The 24636-nt window shown below is 33.5% G+C and overlaps 2 protein-coding genes across 2 annotated transcripts; both read right to left on the bottom strand.

The window, feature by feature from the left end:
* Positions 1 to 920: 920 nt before the first annotated feature.
* Positions 921 to 11083, bottom strand: LOC125053795 (nose resistant to fluoxetine protein 6-like). Its single transcript, XM_047655366.1, has 13 exons — positions 10757 to 11083; positions 9085 to 9308; positions 8254 to 8465; positions 7263 to 7330; positions 7013 to 7194; positions 6046 to 6197; positions 5540 to 5708; positions 4554 to 4747; positions 3844 to 3985; positions 2863 to 3046; positions 2208 to 2350; positions 1461 to 1570; positions 921 to 1126 (listed from the first exon to the last, which is right to left on the bottom strand). The coding sequence occupies exons 1-13, from the start codon at positions 11052 to 11054 to the stop codon at positions 1027 to 1029; spliced, it is 2178 nt and encodes a 725-aa protein (XP_047511322.1). The 5' UTR covers positions 11055 to 11083; the 3' UTR covers positions 921 to 1026.
* Positions 11084 to 12582: 1499 nt separating this feature from the next.
* LOC125053805 (zinc finger and SCAN domain-containing protein 31-like) lies at positions 12583 to 23195 on the bottom strand. The gene is made up of 5 exons (XM_047655376.1): positions 23029 to 23195; positions 18519 to 19236; positions 16920 to 17114; positions 15148 to 15396; positions 12583 to 14746 (listed from the first exon to the last, which is right to left on the bottom strand). Exons 2-5 carry the CDS (start codon positions 19161 to 19163, stop codon positions 14570 to 14572), a joined length of 1266 nt encoding a protein of 421 aa, XP_047511332.1. The 5' UTR covers positions 19164 to 19236; positions 23029 to 23195; the 3' UTR covers positions 12583 to 14569.
* Between the last annotated feature and the right edge of the window lie 1441 nt (positions 23196 to 24636).

The following is a 24636-nucleotide window of genomic DNA, read 5'->3' as shown; positions in this document are numbered from 1 at the left end:
CTATGAAACCATACGTCAGATTTGGTCGATAGGTGTGTACGTTATTATACTATTTTTTACCTTCTTTCATCCATCCGGGTAAAGCACTATGAACACTCGCGTTTAGCGCATAAATCCTTTATAGAATTAGTTTCCAGAAAGGAGCGCGTTGGTTAGACTGGCCGCGGCGGCGGCGCGCAGCAGAATCGCGCGGCCTCGACCTTGGCCGTCAAAGCAGCGCATGCGCCCCGCGTCGCGTCGCCCCTCGATTCCTCCGCCAATTATGTCATTATGTTTGCTGTTGTTGTGTTGCCAAACAGTCGCGCTCTGCTGGAGATGGATCCTGATTCCTAACATGCTTTACAAATACATAGCTATAGTAAACATAATTGCTCACCTATGAGTCCTGTAGGAAATATAATCGTATGCTTGTAATCACAACTGGTCATAATTATCCATATCCACTATAAATACTGCAACAAATTAGTTATGTAGATATGCAATAGCAGTACGTACCCGTTCAAGGTACCAACCAAGGTATGGAATTAATGTTGTTTAGTTATAAAAAAATATGTATATTGTTGATTAAATGGTTAATTTGTGTCATTACTTAGGTATTATATTTTAGATTCGTATGTTGTTTAATTGAAAAACTTGTCATTTATGCTAACTTGAAATAAATTTATTATAGCGCCACCTATCAATTGAGCACTGAACTATAACAACTTCTTTCATTTCATTTAATACGAATATTGTCAGTCTAAGTTCAATTTTAACAATGCATGTGTTTGACAATAGATGGCAGTTGAATAGAGTTGTTCCTCCAGAGCCCTCATACAACTAGACTAATTATTGAATACGAGGATTACATATTTATGTTAAGTTATGGGTAATAGTTAGTATAGTAGTACACATGTAAGGATACAACATAAATCTTCAAATAAAAATATCACCTTTATTAATAATATTATACAACGGCAGTCTTATACACTTTATTTTTGAAAAAATAATTTAATACGTCATTGGATCTTAGCAGCTAAATATTGATTAAATCTTCGAAGATGATACAATATCAATCGATGGGGGTAGATTATCTTGAAGATGGCCGTGTGTTTCTGGCTTTCCTGCGTCCAACGGCGCTATTTTTCTGAAAAAAAAATATTAAAAAAACTATACATTTATGTTTTATTTACACTGGACTTATTTCATGTCATGAACGAAAACCGCCTACCTGGTGATCTTAGGTTGCATTCCCACCAAAAGAGTGATTATTTCACATTAAAATTGTTCAATGACCTAAACTAGAAAGAAATGTCCCATGGTCCAATTATACTGGACTTAAAAAAATAATAAACCGGGACTTATTTTATTTTTTCCACTGCGTTATTTCGGATGAATTAATTATATTAATAATATTGTTATTTAGATTACTTAGAATGAGTATAAAAGTATTTTTTTTGTATTCATTAAATCGTCCGTACCTTGGTGAAAAAATATAGGTGGATAGGTTATTGAAAGGTGCTTCAGCCAACAACCAGATAAGAAGTGACGCGAGGCATCCCACTATTATAACACCGAACGCTGAAGTGAACTGAAAATTTGGTAAAAATACATTAAAAAAATTTTTTTTATCATTTTTTATCATTGATGCACATGCATGTATTGTGTTTTTGTATGAGGTGGGTTCTCTGTGTTTGTATGTTTTTTTTTTTAAAGACAGTTTCACACCAATTGACCTAGTCCTAAGCTGGTGATTGGTGAAGCTTGTGTTATGGGTACTAGGCAACGGATATACATACATATTATAGATAGATAGATATAAAAATACATATTTAAACACCCAAGACCTAAGCACAACACCAAATGCTCATCACATCAATGTTCCTCTCAGCCGGGGATCGAACCCGGGACCCATGGATTCGCAGTAAGGGGTACTAACCACTAGAAAATTATTTGTATAATTACTTATAGTATGTGTTTCGTTAGTGTGCCTTTTAAAATAAATACATCATAATTAAATTAGTACTTCATTCATAACTAATACTTTGGCAATGAAAACTTGCTCTTACGAAGAAAGAAAAGGTAACATGTAGACTTTTTGATTTTATCTGTCTAGTTAATTGATTTCGGTATTTGAAGATAGTTTAAAAAGGGATATGGTTGTAACATTCAGAAATACGAAAGTATAAACGATAAATACTTATTCAAGTCACCAAATATTAACTTACCTGTCTTAAGTAATCGTTGTGCTGTGGATTTCTTGATACTGCAACGTTTCTGATGATCAACAATGAATGTACGAGATATAGGCCGTAAGCTAATCGGCTTAGAGGCACCCAAACGTGCCAACTGAAGAAGCTTTTTAACAAGGCTAAAAAAGATTGTAAAGTTTAATATGTACACTAGACATGTTTTCCATATTATCTTTATGTTAACTGTTAGATTTGATTTTTATAAGTGCTGCGGCTTTTGTTGTCATTGTATAAATAGAATAAATCAGTGGCGCTACATCCTTTTTAGGTCTGGGCCTCAGAATTCTGTATCTGTTTCAAGATTGATCAATCTAATAGGAATGTAGGTGATCAGCCTCCTGTGCCTGACACACGCCGTCGACTTTTTGGGTCTAAGGGCAGTCGGTTTCTTAACGATGTTTTCCTTCACGTTCAAGCGAATGTTAAATGCGCATATAAAAAGAAAGACCATTGGCGCACAGCCGGGGATCGAACCTACGACCTCAGGGATGAGAGTCGCATGCTGAAGCCACTCGGCCAACACTGCTCATGTGGTAGTTATAGTAATATATTACATTGCCAACTTTGTATCAAAAGTATCAAGATTATACAAACATTTATTATGATTTGGCAGTTGTCACAGGGTACTTACGCACGTGTCCAAAGGCGCAACTTAAGACAAAAATGGAAATACTGATTGCCCAAATTGGTCTATTTAATGCAGCATATATGACACTTTCAGCAACCGTGTAACCCCTCCATAGGAAAGGGGGACCGGAGAATAAAACCGCCCCCATTAATATTATTCCAGCACCAGCTCCTATTGTTGCCCATTTCTGAAAAAAATAATCTTTATTCCAGAAACTTTCTTTCCTTTTCCTCCTTTAGACATATATTGATTTGAGAAAGTTCAACTTTGATTACTCAAAGATCATATTCAGACACCAACTTTCATATTTATAATTGATCAAATTATACGTACCGCAAAATTTTTAAAAATCACAATATTATATAATTTGTTATATCAATTGTTATTTAAAATAATAAAACTGAAACTGCTATTTATATATTCTCGAATATTCTAAAATATGAATGAAGTGTGTCAAGAAAAACCAGTAAATAATTGCTAACAATTTACATAATGAAACTACATTTTATCGTGTTTTCTGATGCTTAAAATTTAGGACTATATGAGAAAATACAATATACAAAAACTGGCGAATAGTGCCACTTTTCTTTGCAGTTCTGCATAGCGGACAAGCAAAGTTCATACCATCACTGTCACACGGTTGTATGTTTTATTATATCTCGATTGATACGTTACACAACAAAGACAAATAATTTATAGAATTTCTTTATCGCATATAAACATCGAAGAATTCTTCGTTTTCACTGCTGTAAATTGGCCTACTTAGTAAATAATTTATTAAATTTGCGCAACATTTTTATGAAAGGTGATTCTATTAAAACATACCGAGACTTTTAGTTATTACTTAGGTAACCTGTATACTAAGGCTAAAGTGATGTTCATAAGCGATTTTGTATGTCAAAAATAACGAAATGCCGCTTTTTTGTATCGTAGTTTTTTATGTTTTTTATCGTAGCTTAGAACAAATCTTTTAACTTGGATTACCTGTGTTATTGTTTTCTGCTTGGTACTATAGTACACGAAGATATGCCCGGTGAGGAAGCCAACGAGATATGCGCCGTATCGGGTGTGACTCTTAATATAGGTTAAATGGAACTGCTCATGACGACGAGGATCTACCATAAAGCTGAAAATACAAATAAAAGATCAATCACATACAATCCACATTTCCGTTTGACTGATCACAATTAAATAAAATGAAATAACGTTCTTTCGTTAGGATGGGATTTTTTTATAGAACAGGAGCAAACGGGCAGGAGGCTCGTCTGATGTTAAGTGATACCACCGCTCATGGACACTCTCAATGTCAAAGGGCTCGCGGATGCGTTACTAGCCTTTTAATAATTGGTACGCTCTATTCTTGAAGGAGCTTGCGTGTTAGTGGAGTTTGCTCAACATAGATGTGAATTGTTTAAAAGAACAATTTAAACAGTCTCGGATATACAATTCAGTATATGAGCGTTTTCTAAATGTGGGGAAAATGAACATAGTCTGCCAATGCCGTCTACCTAGAATATATATAACAATATTATATGTTTTATGTAAATTCTTCATCCTTTTAAAAGACTACAAAATTTTGCGTACACTAATTTTGTTGTTTGGAGTGCCGTAATCGAATTTTGTTACCACTGGATGTTCAGGTAAGTTCTATCTCCGAATGAATTACCCTAATAAGCTAAAGCTAGTAAACTTACTTGTATGTAAACAACTGAACTGGAGGCAGCTTGTACAGATATGTAATGAATCCTGGAGTGATGATGGCGGCTACCATTAATACCATCATACCAGTTCGACCCAAAATAGAAGACTTCGTGTACACCCAGTACATTAATAATGTTACTATGTAGAAGTGGAAGTCACAGGAGATGTACCATGTTACGATCAAGCACTGTAAAGATGTGTCAATAAGTGTGGTGATACTTTTATTACTTGGTAGAGATTCGGAACTTTATTATTAAAAATAATAATATTATATTACCAGGGAAAGGCATTTATTTATTGAAGTTTACCACATCATATTATATCTACAGAATGTTACAAAAAATATGACAATTACAACATAAATGTTACAATAACAATATATATAACATACAATAAAACTACTGGTAATTTTTGCTTATTGTTAGCTAAAAAAAAATTCCAGCAAAACGGAGGAGGCACTTAACAATGCTTTCTTTAAATTTGAAATTTACTACTGAATTTTTTTTAACTATACGAGTACTATACTATCCAGCTGATAAGTACCGTTTAACCCGTTAAAATCGAATTCAAAAGAGAGGTGCCTAAGCTCTGAACATTAGTTAACGTAATTTTTGCGGTAGATGGATATATTATGTAGATACAAAAGGATAATTTGTACTAAAACCAGGAATCCAAAGGTTTTGTGTGCTTTTAATGAAAAAATCTTCTTATAAAAGCCAATTCTCAACAGCAATATATATTGCGTGTTCTATGTAGAGAACAAAAAACTATTTAATATTTTTTTTGATACGATACTTATAGTATATACAATCGTTATTTAAACTTATAAGTTTTTATAAGATAATAACGAAATATTTATGAATAAATGTTGTATACGTAATGTTTTATGAATGAAAAAGTGATTACTTATTTTTTGTCACATTTCCGAGGCGGTACTACGTAGAAAATAAAAAATGTAAAATATCCAACATTTACTTACTAAGTTGTGTGTATCGACGTAATTGTTCAGCATCAATAGATTCACCCACCAGTTTTTCCGGCAGGTGCCTGTTTCAGCTTCCCGATAGCTTTTCCACAAAGGTCCGGACCCCATGTACGGGAAGACGGAGGTGGTGAAGAAAATTACATAAGCGTATGCAATTGCTAAGCTGAGAAGATTTTCTTTTAATTATTTCATATTGTTTTTCAATAGTCATTTCGAAGCAACTGTTTAGTATTTAAACCGTAAAGAGTAGTAAGGGTTGAACGTGTTAATAAATCAAAGTTGTGTGTTTATGAACGTGAAAACGTCACCAAATAACCTTTGTCTTCTGTATTTTGTATGTTTTGTTTAATTCATATAATAACCATATTTTTAAGGTGTAGTTTTACTACTAACTCAAGAGTTTAGTAATTCCTATGGTTTTTTATGATATTTGAACTTATTTGACTTCAAATAAATATAGAAAACTAAAATGTTATTCTATAAATAATATGAATACTTACCGAATATATCTCTTTATAAGAGCGATAGGCAAGCTTGGAATTCGTTTTATTCTCGTAAAAATATTAGCCGTTAGAAAACCAGACAGCCAAAAGAATGTGTCCACCGACAGATCATTGTGTAATAAGAACATTCCATATACGGATAGAGCTTGCTGAAAATATTAAATATATTTAAACACGTTAATTGACCAATCAGAGATCCCCGGCTATGCACTAATGGAAAGAAATTTCTATGTGCGCATTTACATTCGCTCGAACGGTAAAGGAAAACATCGTGAGGAAACCGACATGTCTTAGACCTAAAAAGTCGTCGGCGTGTGTCAGGCACAGGAGGCTGATCATCTACTTGCCTATTAGATTGAAAAATGATCATGAAACAGATTCAGAAATCTGAGGCCCAGACCTAAAGAGGTTGTAGCGCCACTGACTTCTAATTGACCAATCATGTTAATTAACACTGTAAAACGTGTTTAGTAAAGTTGGTGGCCAGACTGAAACCGCGATTTTCATTCATGCAATATTTGATATTAGCTCATTACGTACTTGGAATTGAATAATGAAGCAAGTAGGTGATCAGCCTTTGCCTTTGTGACTAATTCCTCACGATGTTTTCCTTGGTACAAGCGAGTTAACACCCTCGAGGATGTTTCGCGTGCGCATGCCACTTAGGTTAGTAATATTAAAGATAATTTTTTTTATTTAGGTTTTGAGGAAACGCCTAAAATCATCTCGGTCTCTGAGGGTGGAGCTAACGTCTTCACTGTCTTACTTCACGGCACAGAGCAATAAGCAAGGCTATAGCAGCTGATTTTGACAAGGTAGATAAATATTTAATATAATTAATTAACGAAATAAATATTAATTCGATTTTATCAATCAATACATATCCTTAAGTAAAATTAAGAGTTTGGTTTGACAAATACAGATTAAATTTTATCTCTAGGAGACAATTTAGACAAAATGTTACCTTATCGATTGTGTATCCGTTACTCATTGGTCCCGAATTGCTCATCCCAAACTGATGGGCTATAACTATGACGCAAATTGTAAAAAATCGAATCCCATACAGAACCTCGATGCCTTCCTTCTTGAATTTTAAAAGATTTTTCGCATTCTCGTTTATATCGAAAGCTTTGGTTACAAAGTTACCTAAAAGCAAAAATTATTAAAATAAAAACATATTTCGATGTCAATTGACACGTCATTTAATAACTTACTATATTTCGAGCCTTTGTTTAAATTCGTGCTTATTACAGCGATTGCCAGGAGACCAACAGTCAATGCTCTGTAAATAATTTTATTCAATAACTAATATTAATAAATATCTTCATATAAAGTATAAATGGCGACAATAGAGTCTTTTCGCTAACTATGATTTTATTCTCTTTGGAGTAGAGAGTCTGGGAATGTAAAAGAACGCCTACTAGGTAGTACTGGGGACCCCAGAGCTGGTGTTCCTCACTCAATGAATAAGTATATCAATACAGCCAGGAAATGCTGCCAGCGTTAAAGGTATACTGCCCACCGGAGCAATCTTTTTCGATTTGTTTTAGTTTTCTATTTTATAATTAAAAATGTATGTATGAATATTGTAAATACACTATATTTGTTATTGATTATATGTGCGTGTAAAATGAATAGATATCCTTCTATAAACATAACATTTTCGTACACTATTATTATTATAATTTAATAACTTTAGAAATCCGTTATCTTAAACTTAGTAACAAAATATCAATTTATCTGCTAATTAACACGAAATAGTATGAATAATATGCATGAAACTTGCAACATGCAACATTGAACACCTAATCTTCGTAAAAAAGGTGAACACTGAACTCCTCTTAAATCGCTGGATCGATTTGAATGAATTTTTATATGCTTTTGAGTGGCGCCATGGGTGGTTTAGATTTACAAATCAGCCCGGTAGATGGCACTGCAGTCGGTACTTTCATACTTTGTTTAATATCCTAATTGCTTGAAATATCATGCAGGACAACGTCTGCCGGGTCCGCTAGTGTTCTATAATTGTATCAGTTCAGTCCGCTTGAATTGACCTACTATTTGTTGTATGAAAACTTTCACAGCTTCCTCCGCATATGCTGCCATACAGAAAACGAACACTTTGTCTAAACCCCGATAAAAACACACATTCAATTTTTGTTTCTGATTTAGACTGTTGTTAACTACTTCGTATGAGATACTCACATAAACGAATAAAAGAGGGCGTCGTACTCCAAACGTTGATTTGTTTTTTCGCAGCTGCTTACAGCCACATTAGCCTTAAGACCTGCTGTTCCCAGGTGGCTGTGTGCCAAGAGGATTCCCATTAATCGAGTTACAGATTGTTTTTCACAAACTGCTGGCACACATACACCCCATGTTAGCTGGTTTAGGGGCCTTTCGTAGGGCCCAATGTACTGAAACAATATATAAATCTGTAACTTTTTTAGATCTGGGCCTAAGATATCTGTAGGTATCTGTTTCATAATGATTTGTCAATCTAATAGGCAAGCAGGTGATCAGCCTCCTGTGTCTGATACACGCCGTCGAGTTGTTGGGTTTAAGGCAAGCCGGTTTCCTCACTATGTTTTCCTTCACCGTTCGAGCGAATGTTAACTGCACACATAGTAAGATCCATTAGTACACAGCCGGCGATCGAAACGACGACCTCGGGGATGAGAGTCGCACGCTGAAGCCGCTAGGCTAACACTGCTCTGAATTAATATATGTTTATGTATAAGGCGCGCTTAAAAATCTTGTAATATATCTTTAGCGCTTTGATATGGGTCAAAAGTGTAAGTAAGAAAATAATGTTACAGAAAAAATATGAAACCATTGAGTATTTCTTCTTCTGCAAGGCTCGTTCTCGAACTAACTTGAAAACTATTTAAAGGTGACGATTGCTAGCGATTATTTAAATAGCAATTCACTTTACATGAATATCTTGATACTTGACACGCTAAAATTATATTTTTACTTTCATATAGGAACTAATATGGTAACTATTAATACAACTAATAAATAATGTCCTCTCACCTCAAGCAAATTTAACGCCGACTGGTGGGGATCGTATGGGTTTAACTTTCGTTTCTTAGCATTTTTGTTTGTTCTTTCAAGTACAATCTCTGCTAAACAGTACTGAGCCCGCAACTCCTCATGATCTTCGTACCACGGCGCGTCCATACATTCATCGTAGTTACCAAGCTGGAAGCGACTGCCATATAAAAGACCCTGTGGCTCCGCGGGTATAGAATCCCAATCTGGAAAAAATGTACGTAACACTCCAGGTTTCCAAAATAAATATCACTATGTATAATTGGACATCTAATAACTTTGGCTGGCAAGTAGGTTTGTTCATTTATAAACATAATATTGTAAAAATAACTTTAATTAAATATAGTTCTCGCAGTTCGATTGGCAGTTTGTTGACTATTTTTACTTTGTGCATACATGTGCTTCTTTTAATATAAAATATTTATATCTAACATCGACGTCTTTTGTGACGAATTTTGACTCATTTCTGAACAATACATTTATTTGAATGGACATTGTGTGCAAAATATCGGCTGAATATGGTAACGACTGTATGCGCATGCACAATGCGGAAATTTGTTCAAACTGTAGTTCATTACTAATTTAATGTGTTTGTGTGTTCATTACAACATGATTACGAAAATGAAATGTTGCACTTATGTAATTTACCCAACAGTTTTTGCAACTGTATTTAAAAATATTTACAATTTTAAAAGACAAGATTCTCAAATCTTTGACTCCCTCTTTGATATAAATCGCATTTATAAAAATACATTAAAAATGTTTATAACAGAACACGAGCCATTATTAATTACTTCAACAACACTTTGAACTATAGCAATTTCGCACACAATAATTATTCACGTGAAAGAATTAATTGGGCAAGTAATTATATAGAAATCTTGGTTATGTCCTACTTATTATTATTATCTCTATTTTTAATTTTAGAAAGTATTGCGTAACTTTTTGAAAAAAATATAAATACTGATTTTTAAAGTACGATTTATGAGTAGTGTTTTAATATTATAATATTATAAAATAAACCTAAAGAAATAAATTGGAATCACTTGCAACGGATTATTTATTTATTTCAACTTCGTTACATTAAAATAACACAAATTATTAGGAATCAACGGGCGGCTTTATCGCTAACAAGCGATCTCTTCCAGTAAATAAGCTATTAAGAAAAAAACAAAAAAAAGAAATACTAAGAGAAAGTGCATAACTAAATCAACAAAAATAAAATTACAAGTAACGCCGAAAAATTATACAATTACCAAACTAAATCTAATATAAAAAAACTTATTAAATAAACTACGAGTAAAACGTAAAAGCTCTCTCGATTCATGAATTACAATGTCATACAAAAAAATAAGAAAATACTACATTTGTACTATTACAATTTGTATTACGCGAATAATTGCTTGAATATAGAATCGATTAAAAATTAATAAGACAAATTACGAAGCGTCGACCTTTAGCAACTTTTTTATAAAATTATACAAGGTTTAATTTAAAATTGCCAACATTTCTAGTAGTATCAAATGTTTCCGTGAATGATAAAAAATATACAAAAATATTAATTGATACGCGATTATCGATTATATTCATTAACTTCGTCGAAATGTTTCTTAGCATGCCTGCAAACTAAATTAATATATGAATTTCCACTTACTCCAAACTGCCCATAGTGTAAAATTCTGGAGATTCCGAAGCAGAAACAACGTCTGTTGCAGGCACGGTTGCTCCTCTTGGGTCCAATTTTGGTTCTTTAAAACAAACAACACATCTTCAAGGTAGACGTAACTTCCGTTGAAAAGAAATGTCTTTGCAATCCCACTATTTTTTCCTTTCGACTCCTCTTTATGAGGCACCCCACTTCCGGCATTTTTTGCATCGACAACTGAACTCTCACTTATAACAAAATTAATTGAAATAATAAATAGCACCGCGTATCTCTGTACTGTTTGCATGTCGCTGTGTCTATGAACTGAAGCTTAGACCAAGATGATACAATATAAAAGAAGTGGAATTGCATAATTAATGAGGAGTTATTATCACTTATACATACCTAGCATTGTGTTCAATCTAACAAAGATTTATTGCAACAGGGAGCGAGCACGCTAGGACCTTATCAAATCTGCAAACTTAAATATATCAATTAAAATTAGTCTTTTGTTTTTCACAACTGTTTTTTTCATCAAGGGCTGTTATATATCTCCTTTGATACTTGTTTATTTTACACATTTCAAATTCCCAGCCTTCCGGAATTTGGTCTGATTAGATTTGAATTTTTTGTTTTGTTTGTCTGGTCTACATTTTCCTAAATGTGATTTCAATCAATCAAAATTATTTATTCATATATAGGAAACACAATGTACACTTATGAACGTCAAAAAAGAAATACGTTATATATTAAATGCTTCTAATTTTGCATTTGCTGTCAGTTCTCAAATCAAGGGCGTAAAACGGAAGAGAAGAACTGGCAATAAACTCTCCGCCACTCTTTTTAATCGCCAAGTTTTAGTATTAATCAAGAATACAGGTTTAATTGTATTGCCAAACGGGCGTCGGTAATCTCCACTTCAAAAATTAAGTTAGTAACCTTATGACATAATCTTAAACAGTCTAAAAGAAACTCAATCAGAATACATCCGTAACGCAGCCTTGCGATTCTGTTACTCTCTTTTCAGACAGACATAAGGAGGGAGCTTGTAGTTTACTGTTTATCAGAATGCCAAATCGTAAAATGACTGCTTTACGACTGATTTGAGCGCGACCGCCGCTGCGAAAACCGCTGTGTGAGTTCGAAAAGTGAGTTACAGAATCGCAAGGCTGGTGTCGCAAACTATGTTTTACGTGATACTAAAACCAAATATATGTACGAATGCTAGTTCTGCTAGATTCATAACAGAATATTTATTGCATCCCTTTACATTACTGTTTGCGCGCCACCTATCTAAGCACAGGCATTGCATTGGAACAGGAATAACTTAACAACCCTTGTTCGTGAGGTACAATCCTATTACATATTTATTTTGAGGTTTGAAATATTTTGGCAGAGATGGCGCCACGTGTTTAATGACAGAAGAAAAATGGATTTATTTCTGTCTTCGTATTTTTTGACGTTCAAGAAGTGAAAGCTATAATAATCTACTATATAAAAATAAGTCGGGTTTTCCTTCCTGACGCTATAACTCCAGAACGCACGAACCGAAAGAAAATTCAGGAAAAATTTTAACAGAAAAGCGGGATCACCAAACAAAATGTTACATAAAACAAAGCCATCTGGTGGCGAAACGGAGTTTGCCCAGTTTGCTAGTTTTCTATATTTTCATAATGTAATAGGTTTTAACTAACACTAACATAGTTGTTTGTCAATTCAACTACTGTCTTATTATTGTTTGTCCAGTGTTTTGTTTTGTTTTGTTGATGATTATTGCACAATTAAGGAAATGAAATGCATTTTACGCTACAATTTAATTTATTCAGTGAACTTTACATACATTGACAATATATTAAATAATAATATACAAGACTTATAATTTACAAATTTAAATGTTACTTATTCTAAAAAATATCAAACAGTGCACAAGCTATACTAAGAAGTGAATAACACACATTTATTTTTGCATAATATTATATTTTTTATTATTATATACCTATTGCTATACGTCATAGTTGGTTAATAATTATGACGGCATATTTTAAACAACACTTTGCATAAAATTTTCACTATTCGTTTTTCTAAACATTGATAGTACTATATTATGTTTTATAAATATGTACTACTATTATTTTAATATTACACAAAACAACACAAATATATTGATTATACTTTCAATTGCGATCGCCAAAATATGTTTATTATTACCAAACTAATACAAGAGACATTAATTTTGGGTTTAAATGTTAAAAATTATAATATATAAATCTAAATTAATGTTAAAATATAGCGTCATTTATATACATCTTTGGAACGCGTTTCAAAAACACACTGACTAGATTCCACTCAATATCTCCTCTTATATATCTCTCTTAACTAATAAACTAATAACTTAAGGGGTGCAGGACATCTTTCAACTTAGCCTATATAAGTTCTTACTTGTCATACTCCCCATAAACTCATAATAAATTAGGATAACGTTATACGTTTCTATTATTTAATTTTAGAAGTAGCTTAAAAATCGAGTACCTACTCATACATATATATTTCTGTAAATAAATTTGAATTTAAAAATAAAGTAGTAAATAAATCTTGACTTTGTAGTAAAAATAAATTTATATTTAAAAATGACTAGAAAATATAATATTTTTATGATTTGACTAGAATTACGATAAAAATAAGTCGCTTGTCGTAATTAATATACACTTCTTTTCTTTGTAAATGCAAACTATAGTGATTAATAATATAATGACTAGACAAAACTTTATTAGAATATATTGAGATCAAAAGATACTTGACTAGTAAATGCTTGACTAGGCTTTGATTGACCGAAAAATCTTCCCGTTATTCTTATCGAACAGTGACATGAATTTTTATAGAATTATTTCTTGCTTACGTATTATACTAATACGTTTCTTGTTTTTGTTCGTTGTCTCGGGATTTATTTGCTGTTGCAAGTGAACAACAATAATAGTATTTGACTAGGTTTTATACTCGAGATCTTAGATTAAATATTTGGTTTTAGTGACTAAAACTTACAAAAGCTAAATTAGTTTACAAAATATTTTTATTTGGTTTCAAGACTAGAAATCGTACCTTAATAATCGTACATTGTACCTCTATTCATAGAGCCATAAGTAGGACATGACCCCCGAGAATTGCCATGGAGGCAATGAAATAATTATGAGAAGTATCGATGTGGTGCATCTAAAAATATGCACAAACTTATTGATTTTGTAATTCACGTATTTCAAGACAGAAATGACCTTCTTTAAACTGGTGACATTTCAATTGGTAGACACATGAATTAAATGGTTTCGAACCTTCTGAAATTATCTGGACATTGAAAAATAATTTTTAACTTCTCTGCAGATTTATCTTGGAATTGATTCATGATGATTTGTTAATTTTCGAAGTGAACTATACCTTAAAATTTATTACTGATTTTTAAGCTACTTCATATATATATAATATATATGTTACATTAAATGTGTTATTTACACATGAGATATGTTTGACATCGTCTCAAATCATTTTGGAATGCTGCTGTAGGAGAATGTACAATTAAAAATTCTAAATTAAAAAAAATACAACTTAAAATCTGTTATAAAGGTATCCCCACTGTACAATTCGTATTAAGCTAAAACACACCTATACACCATTATTTCTAAACTACATGATTATTATTTACGATTTATACACAGAATGCCGATGCTAGTGATACCTTTAGGAGAAATAGAAAGAGTCTCCATACGGCCCTGAATAGGGGTAGGCAGACCCAAGGTTGTACGGAAATCGCGGCACGGGCCGCAGGATGTGACGTCAGCCATCCACCGTCCCGCCCCCTTCGTCCTCCGATCCCGTGACATCAAGGCTTCGGGAGTCCTCAGAGGAGCAATTTGAAGGACAGCGAGCGCGAACATCCTCCCAGCTCGTCTCTCTTTGCAGGGGCGGTATCTTATTCCAGAAGTTGTTGAAATTGTTGTCTCGCACGGTTTCCTATAAAAAAAACAATATATTTAGGGTCTGCTTCGCAATGTACGGTATAAGTTCTACATAAGTTCAAAATTAGCTATTTATTTCTTATTGGTAGGATAAACACTATTGTTGCGTTTCACGACTATCAGAAAGCGCTTTTCGTCACATAAAGTCCATCATAAGTTATGAGTCCGATGAAGTGTCAAATAGCATAATTTATCTTCCAAATAATTTATGTTTTGCATAGCTATTTGGTACTTTATCCATTCATTGTGAAACAGACCCTTAAACTAAATAATATCGTAACTACTAATATCTCTTTAAAATGATTAGTACTACAACTTAATATAAGTGCGAAGTAAGTATGTTAAATTCTTATCAAGGACGCTGCGATTTTAAGTGTCAGAATAAACGTAACGTACCGGTTGATATGAATAATCAACTTGGACTTGACGGAAGGCCGATGGCTCCTTATCAATATCGTTGTCTGGTTGTTCATGAGCTAAAAGGTGTTTCCGTAGATACGCCTGCCTTCGGAAGAGCTTTCCACACCTCTCGCAAGAGAAGCGGCCCGATTCTGTGTTCGCAGGCTCTCGACGCTTGGTCGCTCCAGGTACCCTAGGCTTATGCCATCGGCGATGCGAAGCCAGATTGGCTGGGCAGTTAAAGACCTGCAAACATATACTATGTTGTACACAAAATATTAACTTCAAACTTAAAATGAGCTTTAAATTGTATAATCTTTTTTCCGGTGACCACAAAAAAGCTTTCCTCGCTCAACGAATAAGATACACTGCCACAGGGACCAAACTTTTTCAATTTGTTTTTTTTTATTAAATTTTAATTCCTTTTTATTTATTATGTAGCTTAAGAAAATTGTAAATACTGGATAATTGATTGTTATGATTACAAAACACAACTTTTAATTGTTGTATAATCTCTTATTGTAATTACCCTCGTACCAGAACATAAAATTCATGTATGTAGAAACATGACAAAAAGTATAATGTCAGATAGAGAATCTACTGCTTACTTAATTCTAACTACATAATAAGTACAAATACTTTAAATTATTTGTACTTATTATGTAGTTAGAATTTTAGCCATAATACTATTGTGTATTGTGAAAATCTTAAGTAATGTTCTAAAATACAAATTTAATTAATAAAATCACGATTGTTTATGGTGTGGCAAACTTAGCTATTTTCTAGCTTGTATTGCGCATTTATCAAGGAATCCTAGACCTATTTTGTTGCATAATTACGTACTGATAATTGCTTCGGTGAGTTGCATCAAATAAGATAAATGCTAATGATCAGCGTCACGCACAGTATTGTCAATTACAATAAACATTTGCTAATGGTGTATTCCCATGGAAAAATGCCAAGTGTTTATCCCCTAAAAATGAGTTCCCACGCACGGGACATGTCAATAAAATCAATTAGATAATAAGAATGATTATGGAATAACGGGGATGTTTATATTACGAAGGGTTAATTAGATTTACAGTTAGGATTACAGTTAAAAAGTTTATAGTTTAAATTATAAAAGACACATACAAACTATTAAAACCTTCAAAATATATTTTGATACCGATTTTTGGTTTAATTTTATAAAGTAAACGTTTTTTTATTAGTATTATAGATGTAATTTTTTATTAATTTATTATTATTATAATTTTTTATATAACAGGGGTGCCAACGACCCTACGGGACGCCCAAAAAGGGCACTCATCGCAGCCTATGGAGACCCATTTTTAGTGGGTGCGTTGCTGGTCTTTGAGGGAGGAGTACATTTCAACTTTAAATAGTTGGAGGTCGTATCTCTCAGGGAAGACCCCCAACGGGAATCGATTCCACCGTTCGCTAGTTCACAAAAGAAAATGCCTTGTGCATCAAGGTCTCAAATTGTCGAAATTTTGGATTAATATTGTTTATCTTTGATAGTATGGTATAGTTAATAATAAAACATGTACATTTATTAAATGCAGCGTAATATCACGGCACGGTTATTTGAATTATTTGTAAGGTCAATCTATAAACTTCGGATTTTGTATATCATATATAGTTCCTACTATATTATATATTTATGGACTACACAGCTGTAGGTACAAGTACTTTATTGTCAAAGAAAGTTATTAAGTCTTGGTAAAAGAAAACAAATGAATGCCGCCCTAGAAAAATAAGAAACTCACCTTATCGCATTCCGGACACCGATATTCAATATGTACAATTCTAGAACATCTGTGCTGGGCCAGAGCAAATGCGTCATTGTACAAACGCCTGCACAGTCTGCAGATGTATCGACCCAGACGGTTCTCGATCGTTGCTATCAAAGCTTTTGCCTCCTCAGTTACTTCCACCACGTTAAATGCGGGGTCTATGTCACCCTAGAAATGAAATTTTGAATGATAACATGCTCATCTTTTGATAAGAATAAAATTTTGTATGGATTACTTATTAGTCACGGCCTATATTAAAAATTAAGGTCTAAGCCTTAGGTCTGGGCCTGATATTTCTGTATCTGTTTCATGATCATTTGTCAATCTAATAGGCAAGTAGGTGATCCTGTGCCTGACACACGCCGTCGACTTTTCGGGTCTAAGACATGTCGGTTTCCTCACGATGTTTTCCTTTACCGTTCGAGGGAATGCTAAATGCGCACATAGAAATAAAGTCGGCGCACAGGATCGAACCTATGACCTCAGGGATGACAGTCGCACACTAAAGTCATAGGCCAACACTAGACCTCGTCCAATAATATGTAATATTGATATCAGATGCAGAAATCCCTAGTTTTTAGATTTTGTTCTAAGTCTCATAAGGTATTCTGTGTGACTGACGTACACTGACCATAAGCGTGCCCGAATGAATTTTCAGATTTAATCGTCCCCAGTCGTAACATTTTTATAAATAACACGTTTTGTAGCATAAATTGACGGAACCGCGATAAAAATCACGATAAATCTAAAAGACGGGATTTATTTCATGAAATGTCTCTAACTGCTTAATGGGGCGGCTCCCTCGGAAGTGTTATTAGCACAAAACACTACAGTACGCGATTTTATACCGTTTAATTGCACGATAAGAAAAGTCACCCGCGACCCACAGTAATTCTATGGTGAGAACTATTAATTAACAGCTCATGTGATTTCGCTATTTACTTGATATTTCTCAATGTACTTTTAAAATCGTTCTTATAATATCTAAAGCTTAATTAGATGGTTTGTGAACGTTAAGCAAACATACAATATACAGCCGCTTTCTATACTCAATCCCACTCCAATTACTACTAGATATTGATTTTTCAATTCATTTTTCATAAAATACTTTTCAATAACCGATCGATGGATCGATAGTCAACCTGTTTTTGTAAGCCATCTTTGGAAGGACCGTTCGATATTTTTCGTATGTATGAAAATGACAGATCGACGCTTTCTTTAATTATCTTTGAATGAAACAGAACGAATTTTGACATTTATCAAACTAAATTTCGATCTTCGAGATTGGCAATTGTTGCGGTATTGTTGTGTTAAAAATCAATAAAAATTGATTTATTTTCAAGTGCCAGTGATCTCTAGATTCTTGCTCAGTTATTGGACTGGGTTGATAGCGACGGTGAACAAGAAATATTTGTGTCTTCAAAAAGTTATAGTTGCTCTCTTGAGCGATTCAACGTTTATAGCGGTCATACAATTTTCCAATACCATTTTTCTAGTACCATTTGTCTTTACCCTCAAAATAGGCTTTAGTTTATTTATAACTATATATACTACGAAAAAAACTTAATTTACCTTTCTCACTACTAAAGTCTCGTCTTCATCAAGATCTCTTATAATAGTCCCTGATACCGGCGAGGTCTTATCTTCGTCAAACATCAATCGCCTAACAACTTTGCTTTTCTTCAATGGCTGTTGCGGTTTCGGTGACTTTCTGGGGCGCTCTTCGACGTCCTTGATCTCAACAATTTCTGGTGAACTTCTGCCACTTTTCTCCCCATCGTTTGGGAGGCAAGTACGCAATTCGTCGAAAAACTGTTTTGTAAACTTTAATTTTTTTGCTTCAGGGCTATCGCTGTCGTTCGAATTTTCTTCGTAAATTTTTCGTTTAATTTTGTCTTCGGATTCATCTTTCGTCTCGTCGTCCTCAAAGTGACGAAAGATTTTAGGTCGTTTGTGTACTTTAGTCTCGTCTGTCAGCTTTCTTTTTTGAGGTGGTGGAGTACAAGGAGGAGTGATGGGTGTGGTTTGCTTAAGAGAGAGATCGAGGGGTACCGATGGTTCATGGTAGTAGGAGAGGTATTGTTGAAGAAGCGTTGGATGCTGTTGTGGGACAAGATCGTGGAGATAGTTACTGGATATATGAACCGGTGGAGCTGCATATTGTTGGTAGAATCTTGAAGAAGCTAAGCGATGAAAGTGCGGCAAAGCTGCCTCCATATCTGCCGTTGTTTATTATTGAGATATAATCATTATTTTTCCTTCGTAAATACTTTCCTTACAATCATTTTATCTGTAACAAATAAAACGTATTATTTAATAGGAGGACAGCAAAAACGTAAGAAAGGCAGACCACCCCCGTTGTTCAATCACAGAAGTGGACCATTTCACTGATTGTAACAACACGTAGTGAGAAATACGGTTTTCGAACAAATTATCTGTAAATATCGCAATAGATAACGTGTTTTCTATTATTATCGTTTAAGTAATATGTCGAGATTCCGCTATAGACCATACAGAACAGTCATAATAAAATATCATAAGTTCAAATTATTGGCTACATACTAATTTGTAATGGCTTGCTTTAATTCTTTCATTTACTTTAACCTTAATTAAAATACATAAATCCTTATACATTATACTTAAAAGTATATCAAAGTTAAATATACAATGTTTCTTATAATATGTATGATAACACAACGTTATCAATACGACCTTCGGAGACCTAGATTTCCCTTAATTAGACTCATACATAGATAGCCATTTACTAAAAAGCTAGTAAATGAAATATAAACCCAAATTGCCATCGTTAGCTCTCACGGTCACCCCATTTCTGTCACCCTCAAACCAAGTACACCCTTTTTAAGCAAACTTTTTTTTAAGCTTAAAGCAAACAACATGAATAAGTTATGTTTTAATGGTCACATTATGGGTGAATTGTAAACAAAAGAATAAATGTCTCATGGGATGATGCAAAACACTGATTATTACAACGTATACTGATCATAAAGTTTTATTAATTTTACTTTGTAATTAGCAAAATATATTTAATTTAATAATACTGGCAGCAGTATCGGTGACTCCAGAGCTGGTGCTTTCCTCGCTCAACGAATAAGTATCGCAATACAGCTAGTAAGGACATGCTGCCAGCGTTAAATGTACATTGCCACAGGGACCAAACTTTTTAAATTTGTTTTAATTTTCTTTTTATTAGTTTTGAATCATTTTTATTATTACTATGCAGTTTAAGAAATTTGTAAATAATTTTTATTGATTGTTATATTTAATTTAATTCATCTTAATATTCCTTAGTAACGGATTAAAGCAAATCGATTAAGCACTAAGCCGCGTATCAGGCTCGCAATACACAGTAGATTGCCTGGATTAAGAACACTAAAGGATATTATTTTATAGCTATTATAAAAAGCTCACTGAAACAAATAATGAAAAAAAGATTTATCGTCTATTAAGTAACACCGTTTATGATAATATTTAGTCTGGGCGGTACTATGTAGTGGGCGGATGCGTTGGGCGGGCGGCGCTCTTCAGATTAATAAAATATTCAAATAATTGAATAATTAATTTATATAGCGGCACTATTATAAACGCTACGTAGCTATTATATAAGTATAATATATCAATTAAATTGTGTAAGAAGAAACGATGAATGATTGTTACCAAGAAAATGTATACTTTTAAAACTTAAAAACGTGAACGGAATATACAAATATTGCCTTACTATATATAATGTTTCTTATGTTTCTTTATCAGAGGAGAAAATAAAAATAATCAATAATCACAAAACATTGAATAATTATTTACGGTTTGTAGTACGTTTATGAACAAACAGGATAATCGTAGTAATGTATTAAAATGCAAGCTATTGTTATGTTATTAATTATAGTATGTTTAAAATACTTTAATATTTACAATACATAAAATAATTAGTCCATTGATTGCGAAAGGCTGTTTACATATTATGACTTTATACTCGAGTAAAACCGTAGGGCACAACTAGCGAATTTCATTTCGTAAATCAGAGAAATGAGAGTTGTTAAATTATTGTGTAAATAAATAAAGGAACTAGAACTTCATTTCCGTTACAAGGCGACAAAATTGAATTCACATTGATGTCACAGTGTATTATTAACACCTTCGGTGAAAAGTGATGGTTTCATTTAATTACCTATTCAGTTAACGTACACTTATAGATTGTACAGCGTTGAATTATTACTATCATTTTTTGGTTTCTTTAAATTGATTTATTTTAATTAAATCACCTTGTCCGTTATACACAAGTTAAAATATAGAAAACAAGTTCATAAACTATTATTTTAATTTACGTTACTCAATAACTTAATAACTGTGTTATTACTTACTATGCACGGGGCATACATATTTCTCATCACCCATGTTTACGTAAATCATCGACTCAGATTCTATAAGAGTCTTAGTACTGTTATCAGTATTAATCGTGTACGATATACTAATTATTTTGCAAGAGTAAATTTTCTATGCCATTAAAACATAACTTTTAAAAATAACAAGTCCCACCAAGGCAATTTCTTCTAATATAAAATGTTGTGAGTCGGTTAACTCAGTCCCTACTTAAGAGACCTTCTGTCTTTAGTTATTACGTAATTAGCTAACCTAACAACACCTTTTTGTGACGATACTAACACTTCAAATATTTTATGTTTTAAATTTTCTTAAATCATTCCTTAAGTTTTTTTAAATTAGACTTCTAATTTAATACACAACGAAGTTATATGGGGTCGGAATTGGCCTCTTATGCTTTGGGAAAAGGATGGTATGGCGGTGCCGCACTGCCGTGCCCCCAGATAAAACGTAATTAACAGTTCAATAAATAATAAATATATTATAAACGCTTATGGCATGCTTTGAGCAATTCTACTATGATATCCACATCCTGGTACATTGTTAGTAACATTTTTTATATAAGATCTGTTCGTTATTTGGTTAGCTCTGTATAATCACTGAAATATATCTATGACAAGCCCTAATTAGTGCTTCCATAGTTTCATACCAATCTATCTTAAGTTTCCTTCATCTTCATATTCGTATGATTCTAATAGTTTCATGTTTCGCAAAGTTCGACGCGTATGAAGAACCACAAGTTGCTTCCTGAGTAAGCGATACTGTCTAAGAAACTTCTGAGAAAACGCCTGTAGTGAGCTTAAGAACAAGTAACCCACAATGTATATATTTTAGAAAGGCAAGCTGTAATTTTAAGTTCAGCGTCTATTTCAGAAGTCATGTTTCTTAGCAAGACCTTCTGCGCTCTTAATCCGGAATAGCGTCAAATGACAGTGTCGTTACTTTTTGGTACAGCTTAATCGAAATTTTTCTTCGTGAAATTTAAATAAGGGGAAAATGAAATCTTCAATATAGAAGCCACGGACTGAATCTGATAACAACATATAGTATATGTATATAGTATATAACCTTAGTGTAAATCAATCAAAATCAAAATACGTTTATTCAATTTAGATGCGTCTTAGCGCATGCTTATGAATGTCAAAAACGTTTACAAAATTCGCGAAAGAGCAAGACTACGCCATCCGTTCGCAAAACTACCAGGAGGCCTTGTTCTGAGAAGAACGGGCAAGAAACTCAGCAAGTTTTACCCTCCCTCTACATTACAATTATTCAAAGGAAATATCTAATCTTTCAGCACAAAGGTAATTAGTTAAATCATATATCATTTTGTTCACGCTCATACGAATTCTTTACGCGTCATCAATATATTTTTAATTTCATTAATTTGTTGTATTAAATTTAAGCTATTATAGCTATTGTGTACAAGCCGAGTTATTAAATTTACGTAGCGCATCTCAAAGCTCGTAGCATAAAATTAGCTGGTCACTTTGCGCGGAAATCTTTGTTTTTTGGAATCTTTCTATTATTGTACTTATTACGAACAAAAAATACTTACATATTAAGATTTTATGTGAAGTAATTTAAAAAATAAAAGCGGTCAATGTCATATTGTTGAAGGGTTATTCATGGAAAACGCAGGTGCGTGAGGGTGTTACTATGGCGAAAAAGCGAATGTGACTCATACCTGTTCCTGATCCTTTGATGACTCAGCCGGCACCCCTTGGAAAGCACAGAATGAACTCGGTTAACTTTATTTTAGTGATTTAAAAACGGAATGTTCTGAACTTAAGTTGCGATCTATAATAGACGAGTATATTTGTTAGGGGTGCGCGACGTCCGCTCTGGGGCGCGTTCGGGATAGGACTGGCGAGTGGTAGCAGGGTGCTTACCTCGGCGCGTGCGGTCGGCACGGGTTTCAACCCTCCTACAGGATGTTCTACGAATTATTATTAACTGCTATTTGTATTGTGGTAGCGCTACTGGCTTGTGATAGCGTAGACAATATGTTATTTCAATATTTATATTTGATTTGATGTTAAATAATTTTATATTTTAAATTTGGCGGCTAAATAAAATTACTGTTTCTTTAAGTATATGTAAATGCCTCTTGTATTCTAACTTTTGTTGTATCAATTAATCTAATTTGAATGTAAGAAGATATTATTTGTTATGTTTAGTTAAAAGCACTTCCGGAACAACCTGTGTATGCCACTGAAGCGTGTGCTATACCCCTATAGCTATGTTTACGAAGTTTTTTAACCCGTGCTCAAGATAAGGCCCGCATCTTACATCACCTTGCCACTTGTTAGTTCACTGTCATTCAAATGTGCTTGTCTCTTTCTTATTTCATATAATTAACGCGAATAGATATATATATTTTCTGAACTTGATACATTCAAGGTAAACAGTATAAGCAAATAATTAGTATTTAAGATTTAAATCGCTTTTTACTGCCCCATTACGCTTTGGTAAAGTACGTATACTATCATATATGTATTATATATCGATATGTTCTCAACAGAAGAGATCAGGAGATGTGAAATAAAAGATAAATCTCCATCCGGGCGGTTCCGCCCGCCCAAGCGCCGCCCAATCGCAGCTCCGCCCAATTACCGCCCAAAGCGTGAAAATAATTGAATGTAATTGAATCATCATTCAATTAATAAAGTCGGGTGTCGTAATTACGCTCATTGTTTGAATTCACAGAATTTTGACGTTACATTTCATATAACTACATTATATTTTTATAATGTCAAATAATCACACTCGGCATGGTAAGCGGTCGCAATGGCTTGCAGTGCCTATACCGCGTAGAAATTTACTCAGAGAAGCGCCATTTACGTGTGTCTTGCGTACCCTGAATATTATTGCATGGGAGACAGATATATTTAGTTGCACACTGGCTGAATTCACAAAATGTGCATTATTTATAATTAGTTATAAAAAGGTTTAGGTTTTATGTTTTGTTTATATTATGTTTTTAACTTTAATTTTTATATTAATACGTTGTCTATTGTATTAGCATTAGGTTAAGTTTAAATAAATTAATAAATGTGTAATATAGCAGACTAAATACAATTTTCACCAGTTGATGCAGTATTGGCCTATTGACAGCGACTTTCATCCCTGAAGTCCTAGGTTCGATCACCGGCTGTGCACCAATGGAATTCCTTTCTATGTGCGCATTTAACAGTCGCTCGGACGGGGAACGAAATATTTGTGAGTAAACCGGCTTGCCTTAGACACAAAAAGTCTACGGCCTGTTTCGGGCACAGGAGGATTGACAAATGGT

This window comes from Pieris napi, chromosome 1, assembly GCF_905475465.1.
Source record: "Pieris napi chromosome 1, ilPieNapi1.2, whole genome shotgun sequence".
Taxonomy (NCBI): Eukaryota; Metazoa; Arthropoda; class Insecta; order Lepidoptera; family Pieridae; genus Pieris; species Pieris napi.
Note: the sequence above shows the minus strand (reverse complement) of the source record. Positions and strands in the feature narration are given on the sequence as shown.

Coding starts and splice junctions, on each gene's coding strand:
- LOC125053805 (XM_047655376.1), bottom strand. CDS start 19,163: ATGGAGGCAGCTTTGCCGCACTTTCATCGCTTAGCTTCTTCAAGATTC. Junction 17,115..18,518: donor AGACTTTAGTAGTGAGAAAG/GTAAATTAAGTT, acceptor TTTCATTTCTAG/GGTGACATAGACCCCGCATT. Junction 15,397..16,919: donor GGTGTCCGGAATGCGATAAG/GTGAGTTTCTTA, acceptor ATATGTTTGCAG/GTCTTTAACTGCCCAGCCAA.
- LOC125053795 (XM_047655366.1), bottom strand. CDS start 11,054: ATGCAAACAGTACAGAGATACGCGGTGCTATTTATTATTTCAATTAAT. Junction 4,748..5,539: donor ACGTCGATACACACAACTTA/GTAAGTAAATGT, acceptor ACATCTTTACAG/TGCTTGATCGTAACATGGTA. Junction 1,127..1,460: donor ACCTATATTTTTTCACCAAG/GTACGGACGATT, acceptor TTTTTTTTTCAG/AAAAATAGCGCCGTTGGACG.